Source organism: Acartia tonsa, chromosome 1 (assembly GCF_053477335.1).
Source record: "Acartia tonsa isolate MP-2025a chromosome 1, ASM5347733v1, whole genome shotgun sequence".
NCBI lineage: Eukaryota > Metazoa > Arthropoda > Copepoda > Calanoida > Acartiidae > Acartia > Acartia tonsa.
The window spans coordinates 56,355,143-56,371,687 of record NC_137260.1 but is presented as its reverse complement, the minus strand read 5'-3'; the positions used below and the strand labels follow the sequence as shown (position 1 = coordinate 56,371,687).

The following is a 16,545-nucleotide window of genomic DNA, read 5'->3' as shown; positions in this document are numbered from 1 at the left end:
AAAATGAATGTACGGACATTTTGATAACGATTATAGAGTTGCTACGCTTTCTAAATCATACCTAACTGTTGTAGGAATCATCTTGCAAAGTTTGAAAATATAGGACAATTCTAACCTGCCAAAATTAACGAAAAGAGCTAACCGTTACGGACGGACCGACCATAATTATAGAAAAGCTTCGTTATTTTTATAAAGATTGCAAATGTCATTTCAAGAACACGTATTTTACCCATTTAAAATATGATGAAATATCTATGTACAATTTACTATAAATAAATATATGACTCATAGTGGGTCATTCAATTAGTTCCCTGTCAAACAATAATTTGTTATCTATAATACGAAGTAAAACGATGTCTCTATTTATCTTCTTTGAATGTCTGTCCGTCTGTCTGTCTGTCCGTGTGAAGCTTAAGATATCAGTAACAGCTGAACCAATTGGGATTTACTTTTAAGAGATGTGGGTCTTTTGTGGCATGACCTACAGACCAGTTAAGTTTTGCTCTTTGTAAAGAATTCACAAACAAGACGGAAGGACAGACATAGTGTATTATCGAGTAGCTTTACAACAAAAAAGGCACTTGCATTTGAAATCAATACTTTTATGTACTGTTTAAGTTGCTATGCATTAGAAAGCTAAATATGTATTATTATTATCTTTAAAGTGAAACAAGGATTTTATTAAAGTAAGAAAAAGAAATTATAGCAAAAAATGCTCTGAATAATTAGAAAGTAATTGTTGGATTTCATTTATAGAAGCTTAGAAAAATTTTAAATAAATTCAGAATTGTAAAGCAGTTAAAGAGCAGTCAAGGAATGGACTGTCTGCCAATGTTTAAATAAACAAACATGCCCAATAGTTCGGGGAATCTACACTAAAAAAATCAGACTTCTATCTGTCATAACACTGAAGGAATTCTAATTTCTGTTAACGAACCCTGATGGAAGAACGTTCGGATAGACTGACCATAGACGTCAAAGGGGGGGGGGGAGGCAAAGGGGTGATTACCCCCCCCCCCCCCCAAAAAAATGCCTCTATGAAATAAAGATTACCCTCCCCCCCTTAATGAGCTTGGGAGTGCCGTAGGCACCCCCAAAATTTTTATTTTCAAAATTTTACCCCCCCCCCCCCCCCCAAATAAAAAAGCTTGGACGCCCCTGGGACTGACCCTAGTTAGAGTGTAACATGGGCTAATAAAAAATTGTGGCTCAAGGACAAATGTGTATATTAGTAGCGCAGTGGAAAAAGAGATCAAATTTAATAAGAAATAAACTGTATAGCACTTTTGGCAGGTAACATTAAATTTCATTTTCAACAACCTATTTTTATAAATTCATAATTTTATTACGAAGGAAAAGAATTTTTTCTACGAACACAACGTAAGGGCATACCTAAATAAGAAAAACATTGCCTCGGTTAAAATATTTTTTTTTGTAGTTTTGTAAGAAGACTTTTCATCCACGTAAAAAGCTCCACGTAAAAAATGTATTGTTGGAATATATGAAATTTAAAAAAAAAATTCCATGTTGGAACTGATGAAATATATTCTTCATAAATATAGAAATTTCGTATTCAAAATGCATAGTTATATTTTGAATACTCAAACGAACTCAAGGACAAAAGTCAGACAAATAAAATGGGTATCCTATTTTCAAGCCTTCTTGACAGATTTTTTGGTAACAGGTAAGCGGTTATTTGGTAATTGGTTTAGTTATCAAAAAAGATAATTATCATATCATGGACTCTATATTTTTATATGCTTCTAATTCAGATAGGTAACAGGTATAATTCTTTAAAAAATCATTTCTTCTATATTATTATCCAGCTATAATATATCAGTTATAATATATCCAACTATCTATCTATATAATTACTAGTGCCTATACCTCTAGAAGTCTCTAAGGGCACTTAGGAGTGGGGTAGGGGATGGGATAATGTCTGAGGGTATTCTTGCAGAGATAACTTCTCTAGGGAGGTTGGAGGTGCCCTCCCCCAAAAGAGCTATAACCCTGACCTTTACCTACAAGAAGATTCATTATAAATGAGAACCATAACCAGTAAAGCGGTTAGCGAGACCTTAACTTACATACACACAGACAGACAGACATACATACTGTTACTATAATATGAGGATTTATCTATTTAGGCAAGCAAGGATTGCCATGCTAGGGCTGGATAATGCCGGGAAGACGACCATCCTTTACAAGTTAAAATTGGGGGAAGTGGTGACAACTATCCCAACTATTGGATTCAATGTGGAGACTGTAGAATACAAGGAAGGTTTTACTCTTCATATTAAATACAAATTTGTTCCTAGTTGCCAGGGTCATTACCCAATTAGAGAGGTGGCACCCCCCCCCCTCTATATTAGATAGCAGAAAGATATTTTTGATAACCCACCTTTAATAGTTTTTAAGTGGCAGGGGGAATATTCCAACAATAATATAGTAGATCGGTAAATTGGACAAAGTGATGGAACAATCTGGCCATATATTTAGTTTATGACGTGTACAAGTAAGCTCTAAATAGTTGAATTTTTTAGGATAAAGGCTTTCAGAAATTTATATTGTCAAAAGTTTTTGCTGCTTGTATTCATAGAATGAGTCATATTGGAATTTTAATGAATCATATGTTGACGGATTTTTGTATCTGACAGCACATCTAGGGTTCTAAATCTATTACTCCCACTCTCCTTCTACTCTATTAAATTTCTTAACAAATTGAGTGAAACCCAAATCTTCTCAACAGAACATCAGCTTCAATGTTTGGGACATTGGGGGCCAGGATAAGATCAGACCCTTGTGGCAATACTACCTGGAGAATTTGGATGCCTTGATCTATGTCGTAGATAGCAATGACAGGTATCAATCTACCTACAGGGATCTAAAGGGATAAGACAAAAGCCGATAAATTGATGTCCATCTCTAATGATGGTTCACAAAATTACCCCTTCTGTAGTGGTTTAAACGTTTAAACACTCAACTTAATTAACCAACGAATCAAATTTACTAAAGTCCCCAAAGTTGAAGCCAACGAATAAGAAAACGTTATTATAAAACTTTTGGGACTAATGTAATAAACAGCCCATTGTCCCCTCTCTCTCAGTTATCTATCTGTTCAACTATCTGTCTGTTTATCTATTATATCTAACCATCTGTCTTTTCTACAATCTATCTATCTGTCTTTCAGAACAACTGAGGTTAATGGAAAGGATACTAGGTGAAAATTAGTAGGGATTTTATTTTGAGTGAAACCAAAACTTTTCCCAGAATGTTAGTTTTAATGTTTGGGATATTGGTGGAGGGCCGAAGATGAAAAAGTTATGGCTACAACACATGGATAATATTGATGCATTCATCTATGTCATAGATAGCAATGACAGGTAGCTGCTACCTAATTCATGGACAACCTTTTGTGCAATCTTCAGTTGCAGCCGCAACCTTTTCTAGCTAGCTATCTATCTCAGAGAGAGAGGGGACAATGGGCTGTTTATTACACTAGTCCCCAAGCAGTGGCGTGCGAAGCACTTTGTCTAGGGGGCAATTTGCTTTTTTTTTTGGGGGGGGGGCATTTTGATTATGTATACTAATTTTAAATAAGGGCGTTTTAAGGGGTGGGATTATTTGATTATGGGCCTTTTAGTTATATTATATTATACAAAATAAAATACTTACTATCCTATTACCTGGTTTGTTACGTTCAGCGAAAAGAGATAACCTAATTTCTACACTAGTTAAAAATTTGTTAAGGTTAAATGAAAAGTAACTGTCTGTTTGGGTGTCCAAACATTTCAAACACTACAGGCGGTGTATTTTGCATTCGTGATCATTCGGGATTCACATCAATTTATCGGCCAATGTCTTATCCCTCCAGATCTATCTACATATTATTGGAGTTATAATTGATAATATGACAAGATGAACTATCTATCTACTTATCTGTCTATTAAGGAGAAAAAATTAAGAGGATATAAAAAATTTAATAATGTTCTAAGTGATGAACTATGTATATCTATTTAGGGAAAGAATGCAAGAGGCTAAAGGAGAATTGGATGGAGTTCTAAGTGATGATAGAACTAGAGACACTACTCTTCTTGTTTTTAATAACAAGGTAAAAGTATCAATTAGAAATATTTAAACTGAATGAATTGAAAATACGAGGGAAAGGGTAGTTTTTGAGTTTGTTTATTACTTGTGGTAAGGATATATTAGGTTATAAGGGGCACTCTTAGGCCTAAAGAGTAAGGCCCCCCGCAGGGCCAGACAAAAGAAAAAACATCCACCCCTCTCTTATTTTATAATTTTAAATATGAGTATCTGTGCTTGAAAGAACTAACTATGTTAATAAAAGCTGGGATAAGCACCACAGCTTTTAATGAAGTCTTCATAAATCTGCGCATGGCCCATTGAAAATCTTATGAAATATGAAAAGAAAAATTCAAGCTTAGCTATTTTCTTTTTGTATTGTGCTGTCCATCTAAAAAGCTATCAATCTATCTAGGTTGACCTACCCCACAGCTGTACTACCTCCGAGGTCACCAGCTACCTGGGCTTGGATAAGATGCGCGGACGGGAGTGGTATATCCAGTCTACCTGCGCTGTCAATGGGGAAGGAATCGCAGAGGGCTTGGAATGGCTGGCAGAAACTATTAAGAGAAGACCAAGAAAATCAGATTTTTAGATTTTAAAATTTTTCGAAAGAATTCTTAATATTACCTATCATACTTTACCAAAAGAATAAAAAATGTAAAAATATGTGATTTTTTTCCTGTGATATTGTATATAAATACAAAATTATTTATCTAAAAACAAAGTTAAGTGTAATTAAATAATAAATTTAATAATTCTAAACAGTTTTATAAATTATGCCCTTTACCTCAATTACCTCATACGGACGATGCTGCTGTCCATGACACTCTAACGTCAGGTCCAACTACCCAGACGAACCCCAAACTGTCCCACTTTGAGAAAGACGATTCCAGTGACGTCATATACGTTTAGGGAAAGAAAAAGGGAAGGGGGGAAGAAAATCTCTTCAAAAGAGATGGGAGAAAGGGGAAGAGATTTCCTTCCCCCTTCCCTAAACGTATATGACGTCACTGGAATCGTCTTTCTCAAAGTGGGACAGTTTGGGGGCTAACTAAGGTGAGCCAAATCTCTCATTTTCTGTCCAAACATCCGAAATTATTTTAAGTAACACTCGTCAGAAAACTACACACAAAAATTATTTTTATTTGAAAATTTTTTTAATCTTTCACAATTTCTGAGTGATTAAAACACTAAGTCAAAGAGATAGGGAGAAAAGGGGGGAGGGAGAGAGAGATTGAGGGAGATAGAGAGGGAGAGAGAGAAAAAGTGTGAGAGAGAGAAATGTATAAAGAAGAGTAGATCTAATTATGAGTATGGAATGTGCATTTAATTGTTGTTTGTCTTACAAACCAATTATAAGCACTTAAAGCAAGTTATCGCCAGAAGCAAAAAGCAGTTTATACATTTCATTCTAATAAAACTTATTTATTGACTATTCCCCTAACCTTTAATGCTAAAACTTTTTAAAACCAAGTCCAATCACTTTTTAAAAATCCTTATATAAAGGCAACAGGATGTTTGTCTGTAGCTGTATAAAAGGATCCCAGTAATCACTGAACCGATACAATACAATGTAACTTCTCATAAGTCCTGGAAAGGTTTGTAACTATTTTGGGGAGTTAACTACTCTACCACTGCCCTCGCCAAAAAAATTGTCCTAGAAACACCCCCTCTCCTAAAAAAAGAGTTTTCTTTCTATTCTTAAACTAAAATTGAAAATTTGTGGGGGAGGGTTTATTTCTCCACCCCTTCCCACCTTGAATTCCAACTAACTTAATCTTTACACTTAGTAAATATTTTCCATTTCTGACAAGGTTAAATATTTTATCCTCTTTATGAAAAAGATAATCAAGTTCAAACTACTGTGCTAATTCATGACGTTTTTGTTCTTGTTTTCTAAGAAAACATTCGCAGCTAGCCAACCTTGCCTTGCAATAAGCAAACAAGAATTGTAGGGATGTTAAAAGTTGAAAAATAACTTGCCTACAACTGTGGTATCCGCCGAGGATAAATGGCAGACACCGGAGTTCAATTAGATTACGGCAGTGTGACAGACGTGGACACCTTACTATAGAGAAGCTACGCTTCTCTAGCTTTCACTAGATAATGATCAACATCTAATTTCAGTTGTCACTTTATTGAAGGTTTAAAAGATACTGAAGCTATATACAACAAACAATAATAACATGGATAGGAATAAATAATCATAACATAAAAGCCTAAATAATACATATACAATGGTCAGTTTGGGCAATAATGATCCCCCATCCCTGAAAAGGGTGGGGGAGAATTAAGAATACAGTTAACCATAATAAACATGACAGATTCAATCATTAATTCTAAGCGTAGGGAGGGGGTCACTAGACCCCTTCCCCAGGACTCGGGGGAGGGCCGTTGACCCTCCACCGAACCCCAGATCAGGGGTGCCATAGGCATGGCTCACGGTTGCCGAATACCACAACTCTCCCCTCGGAAGGCGGGGAGGGGGTTTCCCTACCAGACTTCCGACAGTGGTTGAGGCCTTCGGCCCGCTCCTTAGGGCTAAAATATATACAAACGATAATGATTCAATGGAATCCTAGTGGTGAGTATCCTCTTAGGGTTGGTGGGCTCCCAATGTGGGATAGAAGGCAGAGGCTGGCTTGGGTTGGACACGTTGGTCAGCGCCGGCAGGTATCAGGTTTGCTGGTGGCACAGTTGTTGCTGGAACAGTCAGCAGTGGGGCCTGCTGGTTGTTGTTGGCAGCGGCTGGGGCACTGGCTGTCAGGTTGATCGTCTGAGCAGCGGCCTGTCCTCCTGAGGGGCCGCGGGGTCTGCCAGAGGGCGGTCCTGGCCTGCCTGGGCGGTCATGCCCGCTGTCAGTGGATTTCATAGACACCATTTCCTCTGCTGCTTCCCTGCCGATGGGAATGGCATCCCAGTCCACTGAAAAGTCCCGGGACTTGGCATGGTTGAGCCTGGCTCTAGCCAGCGCTTTCCTATATAAAGCTGGATGGTACAGGAACACTTGTGATATCGCATTCAGGGCTGCTCGGACTCCTCCTTGTGCTGCTGCCAGGGAGATGATGGTTAGGTCCCCCAGCAGTTTGAGGATCAACAACAGCAAACACAGTATGGCTGTGCCATCTCCCCACTCGTGGATGGCTTGTCTAAATCCAGCCCAGACATCCAGGGCTGCCTCTCCTTCCTCCGCCAGTCGGTCAATGTTGTAGGACACTATCCCATGGTCTCCTGTGGCCGAACAGCTGCCTTGCTGAACGCAGGAGCCATAGGATAGGCCGGTCAGCATGGCACTCTTGTATGCTGGGAACGCCAGCAGTTGTTGCCAGTCGTTCAACTCAGCCTGCGAATACAAGCCACCTGAACTGAAGTCATCTAAGGGTTCTGTCAACAACTGCTTAGGCGTATCCAGCGGGGGTGGCCTCTTCTTGGGAGCGGGGGTTAACTCTATCCAGCCTTCCTCCGCGTGCACAGTCAGGGGGTAGGTGGAGGAGCAGGGAATCTTGGTGGCGTGTTCACTGTATACCCGTGTCACAGCGTCTACAAAACCTGTGGGCTCTACTGGCACTTTGTCCCAACACTCCTTGTGTTCGCGGACAACGTACTTGTGACGTTGGCAGGTCAGCTGCAGCAGGATGTCTCCCCTCAGTACCGAGAACGTGCTCCCCTGGACACGCACCGGGTGGGCCGGGTCTAGTTGCTGGAGCTTCCAGCAGTTGGCCGCCACTTCTTCTGCTGCGGTGCTTTTCATGCGCGTTTCCAGGGTAAATCCAATATAACCTGCATGTATCTGTGCTTGAAGGGGAACGTCAACATCCCTGGCCGACACTCTGGGCAGCGCAGCCGCGGCTGGGTCAGCTGCCACGAACAGCGCTGGATGGTTTGTGGCATGGGCCTCGAAGTCGCAGTTCACAATCGAGGTGGGGTTGGTCATGTTGATGAAAAACTGAGCCTGATGGTCAACCAGATATGCATCCATCACCAGGCTGGGCTGGAGGCTGCGGATCAGCCTCAAGGGGCAATCTCTCCCCAGGTGGTCCCACACGTAGGTTGCTTCTCCAGTGATGCAGGACAGCTCAGAATGGGGACACTCTAGGGTCAAGTGGTCAGACTGGGACTCCACCCGTCCATCCTCCACCACATAGGTCTCCTCCTTGACCAGCAGCCGTCGCTCCTGGAGCACTAATTCGTTGCGGTATAGCTGGCCCTCAAAGTGGACGTCCTCCCCCTCACAACCCACCCCCTCGGGGCTGTTGACGAGGGCGCCCACCATGTCGATGGTGAAGAACAGGGGGTGGTTCAGCTGGAACGTCAGTGGCTGGGTCTTGCCTGGCAACGTGTAGACTCGGTTCCTGGCCAGGTCTCGGCACGCTTCTGGGTCTATCTTGGTTGGCCTCATGAGGGTGGGGACCGAGGTCACCTTGAGGTGACCCCATACCCCACACCTGAATGTCCACTGGGACACGGTGAGCTGACAACTGTACCCAGTGGTTTCCCTCACCTTGACTTGCTGCAGGACGTGTACTTCATGGCCCAGGGGCACCTCTTGGTGTAGGGGCTCCGTGTTACACATCTTTTCTTTATTGTAAGACGTGACATGGGTGGGGTTGGCACAGTCCCACCCCACCAGGACGTAGCTGGTTGTAGGCCACACGGCTGCAAGCAGGAGGCCCCACAGGACCATCCACCAATGGGGGAGGCTTCCAGGCAACCATCTTCCTCGTACACGCGGCTGGGGATCTTCAGCTCTGGTCACGGCTGCTTCTTGGGACTGGACACGGCTGGGCTGCTCCTGGCTAGATACAAGTTTCCATTGAGCGTTATCTGTATGCGGCCGAGGCACCCCGATACCCTCCCCAATGACAGACTGGCAAGCGACTGGCACTTGCCTGGGTGTCGGCTCCCCTAGCCCTAAGTGCTCCCTTCCCTTGTCCAAAGCATGCCCAGTGGCATGGGGCTGAAGTGCATGTGGCACAGGCTCGCCCTTACTCACTGCCCTCCCCTGCCCTAGGAACTCAGGTGCATGTGGCACAGGCAAGTCCTTATTTTCCCAAATTTCAATCTCCCCAGCCTCAGGTGCAGGGGGCACAGGCAAGGCTGGGTGTTTACAATATTTTGGATACAACACATTTAACAAATTCAACTTATCCTGATGTTGAGCAGCTGGGTTCCCTTGGCTGGCAGGGGGCTCTGGATGGCATGTAGCTGGGCTCTCCCTGCAGGCTGGTGGCGCTGGCTGGCATGTAGCTGGGCTCTCCCTGCAGGCTGGTGGCGCTGGCTGACTGGGGGTGACAGGTGTCACCCCTTCCTCTGGGACCGCTGGCTCGTTCCAGGACTCAGGTCTCTCGGTGGCGGCGACGGTTGTCGCCCCAGACATCAGGTTGGAGGCTGGCTCGTTCCAGGATCCAGGTATCTCGGTGGCGGCGACGGTTGTCGCCCCAGGCACCAGGTGGGAGGCGCTGGATAGCACCCCCCCATCATCCCAGGTGGCAACGCCGGGTGGCGTCCCATACATCGATGCAGAGGTGCTGGCTAGCACCTCCTGCCTCTCTCGTTCGGCGGCTGCCAGGACCTCCCCATACACCGTCTCAGGGACGCTGGGCAGCGCCCCTCCACTCTTGCTGGGTAGGCTCAGTCGGGCAGGTTCCATCATGTTGAGGCTGAAAGGCTGGGGCCTCAGCACCTCTGGCTCGGCTATGTTGTTGGGCTGTATCAGCTCTGGCCCCAGATGGTTAAGACTGAAGCCTAGGCCAACCCGGTTGGGTTCAGCCGCGCCGCCCAGTACGTTGATCCTAGCTGGGACAGTCCCGAACTGCGGCATCCCATCGGCTCGGTCCGCAGCTCTGGGGGCGGCTGCTTGCTGTGGTGGTGCTGGGGGCGCGCTCCCTTCCATATGGGCCACTCTGCTGGGCTTCCCTGGAGGGGCACCCTTGTCGGCGGTGCGCCTGCGGCTGGCTACCTGGGCCCAGTCAGCTCTACAATCGGCCGCCGTGTGACCGTCATAGTGGCAACGCTCACACTTGGCAGAACGGTCACGGCGTGGCTGGGGGCGTCTCTCCTCTAGGCTAACTTCCACAGGCGTTGGACAGTCTCGAGCTCGGTGGCCTCTCCCCTGGCAGCGGTAGCAGCGGCCTGGAACCTTGTCATCTGGAGCGACCTTCCCCATCTGGTGGAGACCCGGAGCCAAGGAGCCAATCTCCATTGGCTCCGACTCGTCATATTGGGGCAACTGGATGCAGGCAGATCCAGTCAGCCCGTCGGTCGAGTCCACTAAGCACACACCTTCCTTCAGCTGCTTAGTAACCATGGTCACGGTGAACATGGCCTTGCGAGTGTACTCAGGTACACTCGCAATTTCATGGTTCATCATGAGGCGTTTTACATTGGCGTTACGAATTCCACGATTTAATTCGTCCACCAACAACTCAAGATCCTCATGGTTGTAGGCGTCCCTATACAAGGCGCACTTAGTTGATATGTACGCTTGTATAGGTTCTGTCGAGTGTTGCTTGTAATCCCTAAACGCTTGTTTAAGCGTTTGGGATTCAAAAGCAGGGCGAAATAGCAATTCACACTCGGTCTTGACCTGTTCGTAGGTCAAGGCTTGGCCTGCCTCGCCAAACAGATGGGACGCCATTTCCGCCGCTTGCCCTACCAATGACAGTAGTAGGGCGTTGCGGCGGTTGAGGGAATCATGAGGTGGCACGCGGTAAGCCGCCCATGACATCTCAAGTCTGCGGATATGTGCCGACCAGGATTGCTTGGGCGGCCCTCTAAACTCCGGCAGATTGCTCAGCATCAGCTTGCGGTACTCGGCTGGGGCCGGCTGAGGGTCATCCTGGAGCCATCCTGGGGCTTGGTCACCTCCTGGGGCTTGATGCTGGTCCATTGGGTCAACGGTGAAACGGCGGGCACAAAGTTATACAGTACTAAAATGAATGGTTTGTCACTTGAGGCTTCCTAGCCTAACAGCCAACACTGTTTGTATCACTAGGTTGGGAGTTTAGTTGCAAAGATATAACTTAGCTGTACTTATCACTAGTTAGGTGTTGAGGTTGTAGGGTAGGCTGGTAGAGGTAGATAGATGTTGAGGGTCTGAACTGCTGTCAGGAACTGATTGGGTTTTCCTTTATCACACTAGAGCTAGAAGGAAAGAAACTTGCAATTCTTTATTTGCTAAAATACCCCTGTTAAATGCTATGGAGTAGCTCCGCTCCGGTGTGAGTGTGTGTGTGCGTGGAATCTCCTGTCCTTGTAACGCGCGTCCGCGCCGTCAAATCCGCGCACACGGGGAAAACGCGCTCTCACCCCTCAACTCGCTCTCTCATTGGTCCGCTTCGTCCGTTGGATTTATGATATTTTCCGCACTCTGTTGCGCTACCCGTGAATGGCGCTCTGTGTGTCCGATCGCTAGCCCCACACTACAGACGGACTTAGTCTAGTGTGGGTAGGAAGGGGGAAGCGCGTGAGGGGACGGGGGTAACTCCGTCCGTTCCCCCTGTGAGGGAGGGGGGTAACTGTGTGTTGGTGTAATAGGGCCTTTCTTCTTAATCCTAGGCTTATCTATTATATCACCCTGATTGTATTTGCCTTCAATGGAGAGGGGCCCCTCCCCTTCCCTTGGAATAAGGGGTGTATTGTTGTTGTGCTGTGGGCTTGAGATTGTTTTGATTGTATATCAGGGTCTTTATTATATTACATCTAGCTTCTATTTTTGTCCTTATCACAATTGCATAACAGATTTGTTTACCAACTCTGTTCTATTTTTAGCTGTTATCACAATACACAATAATCCAAGCCTGTTCTATTCTTAGATTTATCACAACACAACAATTTGTTTGCCAAGCTTTGCTCATAAATCTATTGTTTGGCCATCACACTAGGGTGGTAATCCCTGCAAATGTGATATAATATCTGTTTTCTAGTTGGGTGGCTGCGTTGTAGCTTCTCAGGATACTCGGAGTTGACGTAGTTTTTCTCTGTTCTGGTGCACTACACTCGTATGTTAGCTCGCAGCTTGCAGCTATGTGGCATGTTTCAGCCTATCGGCGGCAGGGAATGTCCCGTCCTGCTAGCGCCGCTGATCCAAATCCGGCTGATGGCGGCAGGGAATGTCCCGTCCTGCTAGCGCCACTGGTTCGGATCCTGCTATTTCTTGCAGTAAAGTTGGCCTATTTCCAGCCGTTTACACTTATTTGGCTTGTTTCAGCCGGTCCGCAGGCCTGTTTCAGCCCTTTTGGCGCTCAATTCTCCGTTAGATATCAGCGCTGCTCGCGGTTATTCGTCGAATTTCGCTGTCTCGCTTCCACAACTGCCGGATGCAGAGTTAAACTTTGCTGTCCAGGGTGGGTAATTCAGGTTGCTTGCGTCAGTTTTGCCAGATTCACTGCTGGGAGTACCTTAGCCTCAGATGCGCGTCTGCTCTACACTTGTGGTTCGCTGTAATCTCACACAGCTGTCACCAAAGTTGTGGTATCCGCCGAGGATAAATGGCAGACACCGGAGTTCAATTAGATTACGGCAGTGTGACAGACGTGGACACCTTACTATAGAGAAGCTACGCTTCTCTAGCTTTCACTAGATAATGATCAACATCTAATTTCAGTTGTCACTTTATTGAAGGTTTAAAAGATACTGAAGCTATATACAACAAACAATAATAACATGGATAGGAATAAATAATCATAACATAAAAGCCTAAATAATACATATACAATGGTCAGTTTGGGCAATAATGATCCCCCATCCCTGAAAAGGGTGGGGGAGAATTAAGAATACAGTTAACCATAATAAACATGACAGATTCAATCATTAATTCTAAGCGTAGGGAGGGGGTCACTAGACCCCTTCCCCAGGACTCGGGGGAGGGCCGTTGACCCTCCACCGAACCCCAGATCAGGGGTGCCATAGGCATGGCTCACGGTTGCCGAATACCACACAACTACAAAATTGCTTCAAATGTTTTATGAATTCTTTTTACTGAATTCATTCATCGCATGAAGATGTTTTCAATTGAGAATTAGAAGAAAATGTCCCGGATCTCAAGGGATAATACAATGTTTGATAAATTAATGTACATCCCAAATAACGAGACACATAATTAACCCTTCTGTAGGTTACAGTTATTGGCTGCAACATACAAACACTATACATAATGAACCAACAAACTAAAATTTAAGTCCCAATAGTTGTTAAGCCAACGAATAAGAAAATTATATTATAAAACTTTAGTAACTACATAGTGTAATAAACAGCCGTGTCCCCTCCCTCCATAAAAAATCAACATATTTTTTTCAATGATTTTTAATGAGATGCCCTATCCCTCCTAGAATGCGAACATACATACATACATGCATACTTTCATACACAGTACAAAACACAGTATGCAGCAATTAAGTACAATTAGTTTTTAGTTCTATTGTACTCTTTTATCCTTACATTTTCACTTGAAAGGAGACTCTGACTAATTATTAATGTTCAATAACATTTAAAATAATGGCAGACAAATGGATGTAAATACTCAATGATGATACACAAAATTCCCCCTTTTGTAGATTAAAATTAGTTATTGAAACGTTTGAACACTCAATATAATGAATCAACCAATCAAATTTCACCAAAGTCCTCAAAATTGTTAAGCCAACGATAAAGAAAAGGATCTTATAAACCTTTTGGGACTAGTGTTATAAACAGCCCATTGTCCCCTCTCTCTATGCTTACAATTACCTTTTTCTTGTGTGTGAGTGTGTGTGTGTGTGTGTGTGTGTCCTTAATGATCTTGTAAACGGAAAAAGTTTTATCTACTACTGATACGTCAGATACGCAACTTGATAGTCATAAAAGGGGGAATTCCTTTTCCCAGAACAGGCGCAAAGATACCAAGTTAGGACTTCCTGAAAAGTGTTGGGCAATCAAATAGTTAGTTGTCCACTTGAAAGGTCTGACCATACGTTGTTAATCAAGTATGTTAGAATTTGATAAAATTAAATTTCTATACTTAAATGGTTAATTATCTCATCTGAAATTAATTTAAACTTTTATATTGGTCTAATAAAGATTCTAAGGACATGATTTACAACATAAATACCTATTTAGTAGCGAAGCTTATTCAATTTGTCTGTCCGTCAGTTCGTATGTAACACTATGGGATAAAATATGATTTTCTTGGCTGTTATTAATGATAGACTGCTGATTTGTTTTGTCAAAGATACTCTATACTAATGGTCATCCAGTAAATAAATTGGTCTACACTTGGTCCGTTGGCCTATCGGTCATGCTACAAAATATGAACAATGAACATTTTCTTTTTAACTCACTTTTTCCGCTCATTTTTGTGCGTCGCTAAATACAGATATTGATACCCTTGTTAAAAGTGATTCTTTTCTATAATTAGGGTCCGTCCGTAACGGATAGGTCTTTTCGTTAATTTAGGCATATTAGAATTGTCGTTGCTTTTTAACTTTTTTAACAACTAATTTTCAAGTGATAAAATTATCTGATTGGTCTGATTTTTGGAATACAGATACTTAGGACCACAAAGTTCATTGTTATAAGCGAAGCATCTCTATAATCATTAATCAAGTCCTAAAACTGTAAGTATGTACTTAAACAATATCCTGTATTTAAGCATTTTTTCAAGAGATCTACTTACAATTTTGTTTCATTCGACTTTAATACATTTATATTCTGATTATTCAGTTCTGACACGTACTACTCAAGAGTTAATTATTATTTGTCCTAACGTTTTAGAGCTTCGCTTTTATGGATGTTGACATCCTTGTTTTATATATGGAGCAAATGTTCTAAAAACATCGGTTTATTAATTACTCAAATTAAGGATTATATATAAAGCAAGAACAAATTTGTTAAGAATCAGCGAAGCCTATAAAAATTTGCTTTGTAATATTATTGATTAAAGAGATATCCTATAATATAAAGTAGTAAGCTTTTTTTTTGTCTGTAGCGAAGGATCTTGATTACCGCTGAACTGATGTGGTTCTCCTTTGCAGTGAAGCTTATTATATGTCCAGGGAAGGTTTTAAACTATTTTGGGGGAGGGTATCTCCACCATCTTCTAAGAGAAATCGTCCCTAGAAAAAAAGTCTGAGCCCCTAAAAAATACAAAAAAATTTAAACTAAAATTTAAATTGCAGAGTCGATTTCCTCCACCCACCAATACCTAAAGTGTCCCTAGATGCCTCTAGGGGCGTGGCCGCTAGTATATTATATACTCTTGAAAAATGAAAGATTTTTGTTTTTACTTTACGGAAAAAATGAGTTATATAAAAGATGCTCTGCAGTGATGATAAACTTCAAAGACTTTTTTTAGCTTAAAAACAAGCCAAGTTTTTTTTTGAGGTGGGAGGAGATTTTTAAAGGATTTTTCTTGTGATGGTTGTGGCACCTTCCTCCCAAAACATTTATAACGGTCCTTGGACCTATAAAATCTTCCCTATATAGGAGAACAATGTCGGTTCAGCGGTAAGAGATATATTAAGCTACAGACAGACAGAAAGACATCCTGTTACTTATTATAAATGAATATAAAATATGCATAAATTATTTCAGTACTATTTCTAAAAATTCAACCAGAAAATCCAATTTCTCCATACTCATAGACGTCCAAGGGGGGGGGGGGGGTAAAGTGGGGATTATCCCCCCCATTTAAAATTTACCCCTACCCTGGGGGTGCCGCAGGCCCCCCTAACCATTTAGGAGGGGGTATTTACCCCCCCCCCCTCCCCCCCCCTCCCCCCCCCCCCAAAAAAAGAAAAAAAAATCTCTAACAAAAAAATTTTGCGCGCTTCGCGCGCATTCTTAATACTAAAAATTTAGTCAAATTTAAATTACCCACCCCAAAAATTTTATCCATGGGGTAAATCTTTGGGGGGAGGGGGGGTAAACAAAATTTACCCCTGCCAACAGATTTCAGGGGGGGTAATAACCCCCCCAAGCAAATTTTACCCCCGGGGTAAAAAATTTGTGGGGGGTAAAAAAAATTGGCGGCGAGCTTCGCGCGCCATTTTACCCACCCCATTAACAAAATTTTATTCTTCCCCAAAAAAAAGCTTGGACGCCCCTGGCGTTACGGACCACCCAAAAAATATTCAAAATACGCCTCTACTAAAAATAATTGATTGGGTTGTCCTTGATCTTCTTAGAAGGAAAACTAACTTAAATTAATTTATTATGTCATACAGCTAATCAAGGACATCTACACCACTTTATTGTCTCCACCAATATTTACAAACTAGTGAGGGAGTGAAGGGATAATAGCAGATAAATTAAGAAATATACCCGTTTCTTTCCCCTTAAGTGTTCACGAATTACAAACTACTCATTTTTAATTATAGATAGAAACACAACTTATATTTTAAGTAGCGAAGGTACTCTATAATTTGAAAGTCCGTCTTTCCGTATATTCAACTTAAACGTTTGGGGGAAAACGTGATTTTC

The 16,545-nt window shown here is 42.8% G+C and overlaps 2 protein-coding genes across 2 annotated transcripts in view; one reads left to right on the top strand and one right to left on the bottom strand.

Moving 5' to 3' along the window:
* Positions 1–16,545, bottom strand: part of Dbp45A (putative ATP-dependent RNA helicase Dbp45A) — a 184,145-nt gene that overhangs the window by 65,902 nt on the left and 101,698 nt on the right. The gene's annotated exons all lie outside the window — the stretch shown is intronic.
* Positions 1,533–4,694, top strand: LOC145324256 (ADP-ribosylation factor-like). Its single transcript, XM_080166881.1, has 5 exons — positions 1,533–1,684; positions 2,148–2,277; positions 2,750–2,862; positions 4,021–4,111; positions 4,502–4,694. Exons 1-5 carry the CDS (start codon positions 1,638–1,640, stop codon positions 4,679–4,681), a joined length of 561 nt encoding a protein of 186 aa, XP_080023007.1. The 5' UTR covers positions 1,533–1,637; the 3' UTR covers positions 4,682–4,694.